This window comes from Prionailurus bengalensis, chromosome A1, assembly GCF_016509475.1.
Source record: "Prionailurus bengalensis isolate Pbe53 chromosome A1, Fcat_Pben_1.1_paternal_pri, whole genome shotgun sequence".
Classification (NCBI taxonomy): domain Eukaryota; kingdom Metazoa; phylum Chordata; class Mammalia; order Carnivora; family Felidae; genus Prionailurus; species Prionailurus bengalensis.
This window is the reverse complement of record NC_057343.1, coordinates 177,817,994-177,832,106: the sequence shown is the minus strand read 5'-3', so window position 1 is coordinate 177,832,106 and position 14,113 is coordinate 177,817,994. Positions and strand designations below refer to the sequence as shown.

The 14,113-nt window shown below is 53.4% G+C and overlaps 1 protein-coding gene across 1 annotated transcript in view; it reads left to right on the top strand.

The window, feature by feature from the left end:
- The first annotated feature begins 4,921 nt into the window (after positions 1–4,921).
- Positions 4,922–14,113, top strand: part of NEURL1B (neuralized E3 ubiquitin protein ligase 1B) — a 38,638-nt gene continuing 29,446 nt past the window's right edge. The window contains exon 1 of the mRNA XM_043595954.1: positions 4,922–5,101. Coding sequence (XP_043451889.1) covers positions 5,071–5,101 — 31 coding nt within the window. The 5' untranslated portion in view covers positions 4,922–5,070. The remainder of the gene's footprint in view (positions 5,102–14,113) is intronic.

Below are 14,113 nucleotides of genomic sequence, written 5' to 3'. Positions count from 1 at the left end.
GGCCTGATGGGTGAGTTTAGGAGTGGGAGAGCAGGGAGAAAGACGAGCCTTTCCCCAGCTCACCTAGCCTGACCATTTACGATATGCCAGGCCACTTTGATTGAACTACTCTTCCAAATACCCTACGAAATATGGACTCCTATTAGCTCCATTTTACAGATGCAGAAACTGAGGCACAGAGAGGACATGGAAACTGCCCAAGGTGGCCTAGGTAGTAAGAACCGAGCTAGGATTTGAAGCTGGGCTCTTAAGTGCTTCACAGTCCATGATTCCAGTTTTTCTTTGAAAGTCCTTGTTCCCCTGGGTGGGGTCTCCACAGCTCCAGGAAGTCAGCAGGGAACGGTAGGCTCTCCCAGGGCCAGGCCACGGCTGGGCACTGGACTCCAAAAATGGATCAGAACTGGAGCGGGTCGCTCTAGGTAGGATGGGCTGGGCTCGCCAAGCTCTTGGCCACCTCAGGGGCCAAGAGGAGGGGCGCGCAGATGGTGAGGTCAGAGCGGGGCGGGTCTCCAACCTGATCCTGCCCTCTTGGCTGTGAGGCCTGGGCAAACCACGTCACGTCACGTCTCTGAGCCTCACGACATGCCCCACAGAATGGAGAAGAAGGTCTTAAAAAGAAACGAATACAAGGGCTGGGAGGCAACACCTTAACCCTTAACTCCCTTCCTAGCTCATGGGGTTGTTATGAGGATTAAGTAAATGGACCTCATATGTTCACTCAGGCTGCTCTCTCCCTGTATGGTGGTGGCCAAGCTACCTGCACTCTATGGGCTTTGGTTTCCCCATCTATAAAATGGGCCTCTTAATATCACCACCGCCTAGGGCTGTTGTGAGCTTAATACATCCAAAGGACTTAGAACGGCATCTGACACTCAATAAATGTTAGCTGTTACTGTGTCATAATTTTCATTGTAACTGCACAGTAAATGCAAGTTATCGGGAGCACAAATTAATTTCAGCTCAGCCCCTGCCGCGGGCTTCTGTGACATAACCATAATGACCACGTGTTCCAGAGTGTCTCAGCTCTGTCCCTGTGTTGCGAGAAAGCTGAGCTCTGGGCCCCCATGACCCCAGCCTCTAACACAGCTGCCTCCGCTGGATTCCAGGAAAACTGTCAGCCCTTGATCTTTTCTGATGGCCAGCATGGGATCCATCCATCAGAACGTTGTTGATGTGTCTTGGGGCAAACTCGGAGGAAGGTTCCACCCACTCAGCCTTCCCATGCACCAAGGATGAGCTCCCCTTTGGCCCTTGCTCCAGCACCAAAAGTGCGTCCTGGAAAAACCAGGACAAGGAAGGCCACGGGATGAGTCCCTTGCCCTTTTTGCCTTAGCTGCCAAGGACTGTGCCGCAGATTCGGATCCACACAAACATGATTTGCTCACCGAGTGGCTTCAGTGCTCTGAGCCTGCTTCCTCCTCTGTAAAAAGGGAGAACAGAGAACCCTCAGGGTTCTGCCTCCTCCTGGTCCTGTGAACGGGGCAGTTCCCTCCTCTCTCCCTGCCGCAGTTTCCTCTCCTGCAAGATGGGAATTGTGTTACTAACCACGCTGTTTGATTGTGAGGAGGGTCGCTCACAGGGCACAGCCTGGTGCCCACTACCCGGGAGGCGCTTTGTCACCGGGAACTGAAAAATGTCGCTTTTGTGGGTGAAGACCCGCTAGGTCTGGAAATTGAGGGTTTGATAGGCGGAGTTCACTGGAAAGTAGAGCCCTCCTGTAGCAATTTAAAAACCCAGCTTTGTGGTTTGATTGCAACCTGGATTTTCTGTTCCTGAGTGAGTTGCGGGGAGGAGTGTAGGCAAACACCCTTCAGCTCCCTGGAAGAAGAGGTCTTTTCACACACACACCGCACCCCCCCCCCCAGCTCAGTGTGTGCCCTTTTTACGAGGTGCACCTGACTGCCTGTGATTGCATGGTGCAGGGCCTGCCAGGGCATGCCCTGAGGGAGCAGTGCCCACGAGCCTGGCCAGGGCCTTCCCTCTCCCCACTGCCCTGGGAGACTGTGCCAACACTGCACGATCAAGAGAGCCAGCCCCACCCAGGGGCCCCTTCAGCCCAAGCACAGGTCTTGGTGCTAAGGGAGGGTGGCTTAGTCTGTGGGATTCTGGGCATGGTTAAGGGAACGGACGGGGGGGTGAGGTGTGAAATTCAAACCCCGGGAGAGGTTATAGCCAGAGGCTGCTACCCTGGCCCAAGGATGTTCCCCTAGCCCCTGCTTCTGTTCGCACGCCTCCTGTGACAGGGATCTTTCTCGTTCCCAGAGCCACCGTCTCCACCTTTGTGGATCACTTTTGCTTTGCTATTCAAGTACGGTGCTCAGAGTCCAAAGCACCTTCTCCTCGAATGGTCTAATCAGCATGCACTGGAGCAGCAAGCCCCTCCTTTGTCCTAAGGCTACACTTCTGTTAATGCATCCCTATTTTGTTTGTTTCTCCCCACACGTATCACTATTGATCACACCAGAGTCCAGGGCTACTATCAACTAATTCTCATTCCTTCACAACTCTTTCCTACCCCTTCCTTCCCTCCTTCTTCCCTTTCTTCTCCCAGTTCAGGGCAATGCATTTCTGCGGCCAGTTTATTCAAAGGTGTATTGAGCATCTGCTTATAGCCAGTCCTGTTCTGAGCACTGAAGATGTATAAATGAATACTACCAGGGTCCTGCCCACAGGTGGCTTCCCAACTGCCAGTGGAGTGGATGTAAGGCTAACAGCTATGGCACCTGCCCTAAGGGTATAATTGAGGGACAGAACAAAGTGCAGAGGTACCTCGGAGGGGTGAGCAGCTACCATATGTGCACAAATATAAGGCAACCCAAATAAAGGTCAAGGGCAACCTCTATTCCCCCAATGAGAAGATGCACCATAAAGCTGAATAGTCTAACCTTTAAAGGGTGGAGTTGAAATAGATATCTACTTCCAATGTTTAGTTTTTTAGTGTGACCTACGTATTTTGAATAATTGTTACATGAAATATTAATTTGGAAAGACTGCCTTTGTCCACTCTCAAATTTCAAGAAACTATTTGGTTCAAATTCTTTGTGTGTGGCTTTGATGTCAGTGTCCCCATCATCTGGTATGTGTGTGTGTGGTGGGAGGGGGGGGTGTGGGTGCTTTTTTAGTTTTCCACAGCACATCTCATTCACAGGGATCAAGATGCTAAAACACAGCCCTTTTAGATACACACGTCACTGGCCACTGGCCACTGTGTCCCCTCCGCGGGTACCATCTGCATAACATTAGGGCAGCTGAGGCTTCATTTGCTGCAGGTAAGCATTGGTGGTCTACACAACACAGCCTCCTAGTTGGATGCTCTGAAAGTACCTCTAAAAGGTCTGTTGACACTGATCTCCCTGGCAGTCACCCTTTGTGACCTTCCCTTTGTAGTCCCAAAGTCCCATTCACACTGCATTGCTTTACGTGAGTAACATTTCCTTGACTCCTTTTATAATAAGGCTGACCTCTATATGCATCCCAAACCCACATGGATTGAGGGTGTTTTGAACTAATGTACCTTTCCCAAACAGGACTTGTGTTTAGAAATTAAGTAACGGAGAGAGCACCTATAATATGAGAAACTAGCAACTTGAATGCAAGGCAACCTTATGTCCAGATATATAGGAGTCAGGGGGTGGGGTACGGAGAAGCTTCCCAGAGGCGGAGGCTTTGAGCTAACTTGAAGAATGAGAACCCTCTGGGATGGGTCAGGAACCCTAGGCAGAAGGCACTGGTAAAACAGAGCCAGGGGGTTCTCCCCTGGATACCCCCATTTCATTCACATAGCTCCAGGCCACCTTTGCCCCTTGCCAGCTGGGAGACTTTGGGCACCTCTTTTCTGTTCCCTGAGCCTCAATTTCCCTATCTGTGAAGTGGGGTAATAATACATATTTCATAAAGGATACTAGAGCATGGAAAGTAGAGCTGGGGTGGGGGGGAGACAACTTGGTTTAGTATTGGGTTTTCTTGGGTAAGTCATTGCACCTCCTGAGCCTCAGGGTTCCAGTCTGCAAAATGGAGCCCAGTGAGGGCAGGAACTGGCAGGCTTCACTTCCCATTGAGTTTGGTCTGGGTTCTTGCATAGGAGAGCTGCTCAGAAAATACCTGTGGGGGTGAATGAATGAATGAATGAATGAGGAATGCCTGTTACTCCCTCTGCCAAGAACACTCTCCCCAGCTCTTCCCATGGCCGATTCCTTGCTGTTTCATCAGATGGAACAGGCATGCCACTAGGTTCTCCCTAAGCCCCTCAAACAAAGTTACAATGTCACAGTTATCTTATTTCCCTGCTGACTCTGATCATAATATTGTGTGATCTAAATTGCTTGTTATTTCTGTTTTCACCATTTGCATGCCTTGTATCTACAGTGCCCAGCACAGCGCCTGGCATACACTTAATACGCGTTCTACTATGTTCCCTCCTCCCAACCTTTGGATACTGCCTAGGTTTCTCTTATTCGTGGGTCCGTGATCCTACCCCCACCGCGGCCACCCCGACTGGGTTATCTTTACACTGCCTTAAGCGACCTCCTCTGCCTGCCTGTACTTCTCCACCCCCGAACCCCGCATTAGTGCACCGCCAGGGTGAGAGCTTGGCTCCCTGTGGCCCAGCGCATGGAAGAGGCCTGGCATACACTAGGCCTTTTCTAAGTGTTGGAATAAACGAGTGACAGGCCAGCACGATGACGGGCCTGGCACCCCGAAGGCACCCGGCTGCCAGCGCGTCTTCCCGCCCAGGGCGCGGGAGCCGCGCGAGCGGGAGGCTCGGCGGTTCTGCTCCCGCCGCCCGGTCCAAACTTTCAAAAGATGCGGCGGCGGCGGCCCCGCCCCTCCCTGCTTGGTTGGAGGCGGCGGGAGGCGGAGGCGGAGCCGGCGGGCTCGGGCCGGTTGGCTCCGCCTCCTCCCGCTGCCGCCGCCTCCCTTCAGGCGCCCGCCCCAGCTGCAGCCCGCCGGCTCGCCGGTGCAGCCGCGATGCCCCGGAGCCCGACCCCGGCCCGGGTGCCCGGCCCACCGCGTTATTAGTCTCCGTGCGCCCCGAGCGCGCCGCCGCCGACGCAGCGCCCCGACGCAGCGATGGGCAACACGGTGCACCGGACCCTGCCAGGTACGCCGGGGAGCCCTGCCCGGGAGGCGGGCGCTGGGGTTCTCTTCTCCCTAGGGTACCCGCTGGGTGACTTCCGGAGAGCCACCCCACCCCTCGGAGCCCTCGGCGCGCAGCGGGCTGGAGTCTCCGGTGCCTCCTGCACCCCGGCTAGCGCGCGCCCCTCGGCGGGGTTCTGCGCTCCGGGAGGACGGGTACCGCGTCCTGGTTACCTTGGGGACCCCAGTCCTCGATCGCCCTGCTTGGCCAGAGGCGCGAAGGGGCCGCTGGGGCGATGCCGCGCGCCCCCTCGCCTTTGTTTCAGCCCGAGAGCGCTGAGGAGGGAGCCCGGGGCGCCTTGGGGGGTGACTGGAGTAGGGCTCCCCAGGGCTTCCGACGGCCAGAAGCCAGCCCTTGTGCCGGGACTGCAGCTGCTGAAAGTGGGGGGCGCTTGCAGGGGTACCCCAATTTCCAGCCGCCAGCGCCCCCGCGGCACATGCTGCCTTGGTTTGGCCACGTTCCCACGCGCACCCCGGCTGCGCCCCCCTCTGGTGTCCGCTCAGCTGGGGGCTCTCTAGTCCCTCAGAGTCACCGCTGCAAAGCGCATCGCCCCCTAGTTAACATCACCATAGAATCTCTGGGCCAGAGTAAGGGGATGGGGGGAAGGGGGAGGGTGGGAGATGGGGAGCAGAGGGGGCCTTACTAGAGAATACCTGGTAATTTGGGAAGCAGATCACTGTGCCAGGGGGCTCTGTGTCCAGCGCTTTGCATACCCCAGCTCGGCATACAAAGTAGCTTTTCATTATAAAGATATTTATCCCAAATTTACAAATAAAGAAATTGAGGCTCAGAGGAGGAGAAATGACTCATCCAAGGTCATACCGCTAAGAGGGGGTAATCTGGATTGAACCCGTTCTGCTTGCCCGGCCATCCCCCCACCCCAAGTCTTTAGAAAGAGCCCTTATTTTGGCTTAAGGCTGGGCATTGGTAGCATCCTGTAGGCACAAAGTGAGAGATGTGTGTATTTTTAAAGTACAAAGGCCCAGCTCAGTGGGGTAGCAAATCATCTGGCTGTGGGGCAAATTTAGTGTGAGGTTTTAGGAGCAGAGACATGTCACTGGTTTGTGCTCTAACACTCCCATATAGCCCCCCTTTCTAGGCTTTATATCAAAAAATAATTGTTTCCTCCCCTGGAGGGGGTTGAAATGGGTGATGCTGTGCTCGGGATTCCCAAGGTTGCTTTATGGAAGAAGAGCCAACTCCTACTTTCTAAGCTTCTGGGCAGCGTGAGGGCCACTGTGCTCAAAACCCCCAAGATTTTCAGCCAGGTGAAGTCACCAGCAGGGGGTCGTCAGCTAGCCAGAGGCAGAGGTGGGATTTGAACCCAGGTCCACTTACTGGAGGGTGGCCTTGATCTCCTATGAGCAGGGATGTTGGCTGGATGGGGATGGGAGAGTCCACCCGCCTAGTCCGGAGGTACCCAGGGATGCCGACAAAGGTGGCAGCAGATATTCTCCTGGCCACAAAGACACCTGGCTGCATCATTGGCCCCTTTGTAGGATTTCTTAATAAAAAATACTGATGCTGTTCTAGTCATAGAAAAAACAAACAAACAAAAAAAACCATTGTGCCACCTGTGGGTCAGCTTTAGGGTGGGTGAAGGGACAGACACAGCCAGGCAGGCTAAAAATAGCTTGAGATTTATATATTCTCCATCCCACTGGGCTCTTGCTGTGTGGACTGGGCCATCCTGGGCAAGGAGCTGGGGGGTTAAGGTTATTACCTGCTGCAGTAGCTAAGTGTGAAAAATTAAAACTCCCCACGGGGCTGAAGCTTGCACGGAGTTGGAGGAAGGGGAGCGAACTGGAATTCCTAGTTGCTGGCGCTGAGAATACGAAGGGCCATTAATTGTTTTCCAACCTGTTCTGTAATTAGTCCCTCACATACACCGGGCCATTCTTTACAACTCTGTGATCAGTACATGCCGCTCCCCACACTTGGAATAGCCTTTCTTGTCTAGTCCATCTCTTACAATTCAGCTTACTTGTCACCGTATCCAGGAAGCCTTCCTTGAACACCCACACCCAATCCCACCCTTCGCTAGGCTACCTAGATACCTTCTTAAGTCTCTGCTTGTCCATCTGACCACGTTGCATTGCCGTCGCCCCTCTCCACAACTTGCCTTGAGGCTGCCTGAGGACAGAAACCATGTCTTGATTATCTTGGATCCCTGGTTGCCCAACCCAGAGCCTAGTGGCTGGCAGGGGCTCAAAAACCGGTGGTAGAGCTCACATGTTGCCTGCATCCTAGGCTGAAAGAATGCTTGGCTCAGTCCTGCCCTGTAGAAATCCTGGTGCTTTCGTTCTCAGGAAAAGGACACATGCGTGGGGTTCCTTCTATGGGACTTGAAATAGAGAGCTGGCATTTGCTAAGCACCTGGATTCCATGCCAGGCTTCCTGCATATGTGGCTTCATTTACATGCCAAGCATGCTCCTCCTTAAGGCTCCTGCACTTGCTGATCCTTCTGCCTGGAACATTCTTCCCTCAGACCTCCACATGGCTTCCCCCTTGCTTCTTTTAGGTCCCTGCTCCCATGTGGGTCCTGGCGTTGCCCCTGCCCCCGGCACGCCCCACTTACTTTCCCCCACTCTGTGTTTCTACATAGCATGATCACCATGTGCCACACTGTATGTGTAGTTAGCTGTTTCATCATCTGTCTCCCCAGGGAGGATTTTGTGTGTTTTATGTACCGCTGTATATTCAGCACCTGGAGCAGTGGCTAGTGCATAGCTGTTCGGTAAATATCTGTTGAATGAATCGATGAATTTAATTCTTGCAACAGCCCTGCAAGGTAGAGATCATCATCTCCATCTACAGATAAGGAAACTAAGGCTCAGGGAGATAAAATGACTCACCCCAGTCCAGGACTGGGATCCAGGTTTATTTAGCTCCAAAGGGCTGCATTCTTCCTCTGACATGCAGTATCCCCCCAACCCATGGTTCAGACATCAGTTGGGGCCCCCCAAGTAATTATGGTATGTTATTGTGTGCAGTGATGACAAGCCAAAGAAAGGGAAGGTCCTTTATGATCGCTGTAGGGAAGCCCCTTGGTAATCTTCACAAAGGGCACATTCAGAGGAATGCCCTATAAATAGAACGGTCCAGGAGTCAGCAAGGGAATTCACATTTGCTAAGTTCCTACTGTGTGCGTTACCCATTGCAGTTCAGTACTGCAAAGTAAGATGCCATTCGTCTCCATTTTATAGATGAGGAGACTGAGGCACAGAGAGGTTACCAACACTCGATGCAACTCACACAGTTAGGCAGTGGCAAAGCTGGGGTTAGAAGACCCAGGTCTGTCTTATTCCTGATACCCCCTGGCCCTTTTCTCTGGATTCCGTTTCCCTTAATCTGGGTTTTGTAAAGAAAAATAATAAGAGTATAAACAAGTGGGGTTAGGGGAGACTAGAATTCCGGGGCGGGGGGCTCTTCCCCCTTCTTCTACCAGTTCATTGCAACCCCTCCCTCAGCTCGCCTCTGGAGCTCACTCATAGTTCTGGTTGGACAAGAGACTGAATTCAAACTGCCAGTTGGGTTTAATCATTAAGTTGGTCTGTGCTTGACCAAGTCAATGGACCTCTTTAGTGTTAGTTCAAAAGTTAGGCATCCTAGAGGTTGGAGTGAAGGACGTGTGTTGACCTTGTTCTGTGCCAAACTCTGAGTCAGGGCCTTTACCCACATTATCTATCTTAAACCCTTGTAACAACCCTTTAGAGGGGCTATAGTTACCCCATTTTACAGGGAGGCAACATCCCTCCATGAGCCCAAGCTGGAGGGACTCTGGGGTCTGTCCTGCTCTGCATTTTCCGGAGTGTGCACCTTCACTGATTCAGCTGACATCTTTTAGCCACCTGTCATGTCCCAGGCCCTGGGGTTTCAGCTTGAATGGGATGGACAGCCCCTGGAGGTCCCCATCGAGCTGGCCTCTAGTGGAAGAGGATATAGGATGCACTAACAGAATAGGACAAGTAGCTGGTTGTCTCGATGGAGAGCACAAGCTGTTGCTACCCTGTGCCTCAGGGGGGGAGGGGTGGTGCCCAGTGCCCCCAAATGAGGCCTGGCCACCAGACCAAGTGCTCTGTCGACTGGGGGTCATATCTGACCAGCTTTAAAAATAGAACAGAATAAAAAATAACACATCAAGTGCATTGAGGTAGTAAGGAGTGTTTTTGCTTCATGAACTTTGTTTCAGTTGTGTATGCATGTGTGTGTGTGTGTGTGTGTGTGTGTGTGTGTGTTGGGCTCCGTGGGCTGCAGTGATTAAGAGTTGTGATGAGACCATTCACTGGCCTACAGCAGTGGGAGGTCTGGTGCTGGGTCTAGAACACAGATCTTGGAGTCTGGATGCCTGGTTTCAAATCTAAGCTCAGCCATTTCTTAGGGGAGTGACTTCAGGCAAGGTCTCTCTCTGTGCCTCAGTTTCCTCACTGCAATACGGGGACGACGGGGGTAGCTCCCTCGTAATTGGCGGCGGCGATAATTAAATGGAATAGGGCAGGTAGTCTTGCTATCATGGTTATTGTTGCCCTTCACTTCCTGCCTTGAAAGCTCTGTCCCAGGTGACCACCAGCCTTGAATCCAGGGGCCCGATTGGGAGGCGTCCCTTTCATGCGTACTGACAGCAGCAATTCCTAAGCGTTCTTCAGCTCTGTCCAGGACACCAGATTTCTGACGAGAAGAATCTTCTTGGCAGGTTGCATTTTGCCATTTTCGTTTGTTCACCAGACCTCCAGGCTGGGCTCTGTGCTGAGCCTGGGGTCACAGTCTGGATTGAGGGACTCGAGGTCTAGTGGGAAAGACCAACAAGGACGGAGCAGTTAGAGTAAGTGGGGGGGGGGGGACCCTGGGGGCCGTGATAGCCCGGAACAGGAGGCAGGAAGGCTTCCTGGAGGAGGTGCTGTCCAGTGAGACCAGAAAGCAGAGAAGTTAGTCAAGGGAAGGAAAGCTGTTTAAGACAGAGGCCCAAGTGGAGGGAGAGCAGGGCATATGGGGGGAACTGTGGCATTCTGGGGATCCCAGTGCAAGCCGGGGTGGTATGTGGAGTCAGGGGCGGGCAGAGGCCATGTGAGAGGAGGGGATGGTATCTTGCAGGCCAGCCCGCAGTCAGGAGGCTTAGATTTCTTAGCTGCCACGCTCCCTGCCGGGATGATGTGCCGAGTTTGCCAGCAGGGGCATAGCATTTTCACTGGGCTTGGCTGGAAGGACTGTTTAATCTTCCCCGCAGACAAGAAGGGTCAGCTCTGCCCTCTTTTGGACCAAAGCGTTTTCTGTATTTAGTGGTGCTCTATGAGGGCTTAAAATAGAAGCCCAGAAGCCAGGGCTGTGCTTCAAGCAGAGAGGGGAAAGGAAGGAGGCCTGGGTGCAGCCCTGTAGGTAGTAAGCGCTCACCTGGGCTATAGTAGAGCGGTCAGATCTTCAGCATGCTTGCCCCATACCGGGCCCTTTATCTATTTCACTCCTATTTCAGCCGTCAGGACCAGCCTTCCAGAAGTAGTTTCCCATTTCACAGATGAGGAAACTGAGCTCAGAGGAGAAACGAGACCTGCCTTGGGACAGGCAGCCAGGAAGTTGGCAGAGTGGAATTTGACCACAGGCCTGCCCAGTTCCAAAGCTCCTTCTCCTCCATCACCAAGGGGCACTGCTCCCCGGGGCATCTTGGGGCTGCTGCCCTTTGTCCTCATCCTGAGCCCCACCCCTCTCAAGCTCTCCTTCCCGTGGACAGAATGAAGCTGCCCATGGAAAAGGTCCATCCCCCTCATCTCTCCCTCCCTCCCTCCCTCCAGGCCTGGAGACTCAAAAGCTGACCTCTGGGAATCCTGCCCTGGAGGAGGGGGAATCTGAGCGCCTCACCCTTTCCCCCAGGCTTAGGCTCCTGACGTTTCTGCCTGGTAAAAACTGGCCTGCAGTCAGCCACTCCCACCTGCCATCGGCAGGGGTCACGGTGCACCCACACCCTCTCCCCTGAGTCCGGCTATTCACAGGCCCTTCCCGCCCAGAGGCAGCCCCGCCAATCAGTCAGCAAGGGCACGGGGCTAGGGCGAGAACCCTTCCTCGTCCAGCACCCAGGCTTTCCTGCAGGTGAGGAGCAAGCATCCTGTCTCCCTGCTGTGCTGTCATCCACCCACAGCAGAGTTGGTAACAGCACAGGCTGTGGTCCTGGTCCCACGTCCTCCTCTTAATCGTAGCCCCAGGCATGCAAAGCGTCTGGCAGATAGGAAGTGCTCACATGGGGTGCCTGTTAGGATTATGGGCTTCCTGGGGACACAAGCCCCTCCTCTATGCTGAGCCCTGTGCTCCTGAGGGAGACAGACTCAGAAGAACAATGACCGCTAACTTGTATCACACAGCCCGTCTGTGCCAGACAGAGTTCTAAGTAGGTGCCTGCACTTGACCCTCCGAACAAGCCCCATGAGAGAGCTATTACTGTTAGTCCCTTACAACTGTTGAGGGAACAAAGAGGACAGAGAGGGAAACAACTTGCCCAAGGGCACACAGCAAGGGTAGTCCCACAGGATTCCTGCTAGAAGGAGAGGATGTTTGTGCGGGAAGGGTGACTGCTGAGTCAGGGTGGGGGGGTCAGGTGGGAGGCGGTTCACATTTGCACTAGAAGCCTTCATAGTATTGAGCAGAAATCTGTAAGCATTTAGAAATCCCGCAGGTCGGTTTTTAGTGCGTTCACCGACTTCTGTAGTTGCCTGTCTCACGTCCTGCCTCTAGGCGTGGCAGGGTGGGGACAGTCTCCAGGTGGCCTGTGGGTTTACTGAGACGATCCCAGCTGATATTCCCTGACGTCTGTTGTGTAGATCTCCAACCCCCTTTCAAAGCAGGTCAGGGGACAGGTGATGTCCTGAGGGCTTTCTAGACAACAAAGCAAGGGCCAGGTCATCTGGGGAGAGCAAAGAATCCCTGGCAACATAGCCTGAGGTCAGAGAGCAGACCTGATGGGAAACGGTACTGTGGATCAAATGTAGACATGACCAGTGTGTGGACATCATGTGGAGGCAGGTATCAGCTGAGTCAAAGGAAGAACTTTCTAACTGTGGAAGCAGTCTGCAGGTGGAATGAGAGCAGTGAGGAACAAGTGCCCTTTGCTGGAGTGGCACTGGTGTTTAGCCCAGCTGGGACTTGAGATGGACATTGTAGAAGCAACTGAGCATCACATGGATCCAGGATGAATCATTCATGAAGGTGCCCTTTGACCTTGGGGTCTTATGGGGTGTGCTATCCACTGTTCATCTGCTGAACGCCTGCAGGCCCCTTCACAGTCTTTCATTTATATAATCCTCCTGACAGTTCTGTGGCTTGGAAGGTCTTGCGCCCATTTTATAGCTCAGGAAGTAAGGCACAGACAGATGAAGCCACCTGCCCTCACCTGGGTCTGTTCCCCACCCCTAGTCTCCCAGCCTCAGCATTTTTGCAGACTCAGTGACAGATATTTCTGAGCGGGCTTTGGGACAGTCGTCCTTGGACATCAGTCCCAGCTCACCCTTGTTTCTTTTTTTCTCTCTGCATTCTTACTACTGGGACTCAGCTGGCCTCTTGCCTCACCTCTGGGCGGTGGGGAGAAAGTTCTTTTATGAGTAAGCCATTTGGGGAAATGGGTGAGTGGGGGTATCTGGGGCAGGATTGGCACTTGGCAGGATGCCCACAGCTATTAACAAGTGTATTCTGTTTATGCCTTCAACATTACACATTGTTTATATTACAGTTATATCCCTTGGGCACGTGTTTTCTTTCCTTTTCCCCCCAAGGATGATGGATTTAAGAGCTGGGTGGGCACATGCATACCCTGTATCTCCAAAGCTGGGTCTGCCTGGTAACTTTCCACTCCACCCAAGAGCTTCCCTTCCCCTCAAGGTTTGGGGGCAATTCAAGGTCAGGAGATGGGACAGCGGAATTTCCCTGACTCTGAGGATGGCCCAGACCTTCATCCCTGCAGAGAAGTCCCCCAGGGACTCTGTTCCTAGGACCGGAGGGAGCTTGGAACCTACTTCCTATTTGGCAGATAGGGACACCGGGACCAGAGTGCAGGGTCACACAGCAATTACAGATGAGGTCTTTGACTGGAATCCCAAGAGACGTGATGGAAAGAGCACGGTTTTGGAGGCAGTCTTGAGTTCAAATAGTTCTACTGTATCTACCCTGTGTCACCCTGGGCAAGTCATTTCCCTCTCTGAGCCTCCACTTTCTCGTCTCTAAGATGGGGATAATGATGCTACCTCCTTTGCGGTCAGGCAATGAGGTACAGATAGGGAACTGCGTGGGAAGTCTGAGCCCAACACAAGACAAGGACTCCAGAAGTCTCCCTGAAGGCAAAGGGGTCTGTGCTCCTGAAATTGACGGGGTTGAGGGGGCTGGGGTGGGGAGGAACAATAGGACCATTAGTCCTGTTCCTCTCTGGTCCTCGTGATAGATCACTGAAGTACCCACCGGTTGGCTAGAGAAGCAGTTCTGTGTAATGGTCAAGGGCATGCATGGATTTTGGCTTCCCACCTGAGTGGAATCCTGAGCCAGCTCTTTCCGGAGCCACACAGGCTTCCTCCGGCATCCTCAGTCCTCACTCACCTACTCCCATGAGCCCTCGGGGATTCGGAAGATGGTCAGCATGATGGAGGAGGTGGAGGGAAAGGAGAAAGCTGGATCTTCAGAGAAGGAAGCAGAGTGGCAGAGGCACCCTCCAGAGTCACTTCTTGGTGAGCCTCAGAGTCCAACATGGCAGGGAAGGAAACTTTAGCTGAGGACCCACACTGTGTGCGGGGCACCGTGCGGGAACCCTGTTCCTTCCCCGCAGGGACGACTTCTACGCTTTGCCTGAAGCAGCCATAGCCTCTTCTTCCTAGCTTTGTGGAGCCAGGCTAGTAGGGGTTCAAATGCTAACTCCATCACTTCCTGGCTGTGTGGCCTTGGGCAGCTCTCCCAACCTCCCTGAGCCTCCCTGCCTCACTGGCAATGGGTCTGGTAGCAGTTACCTCACC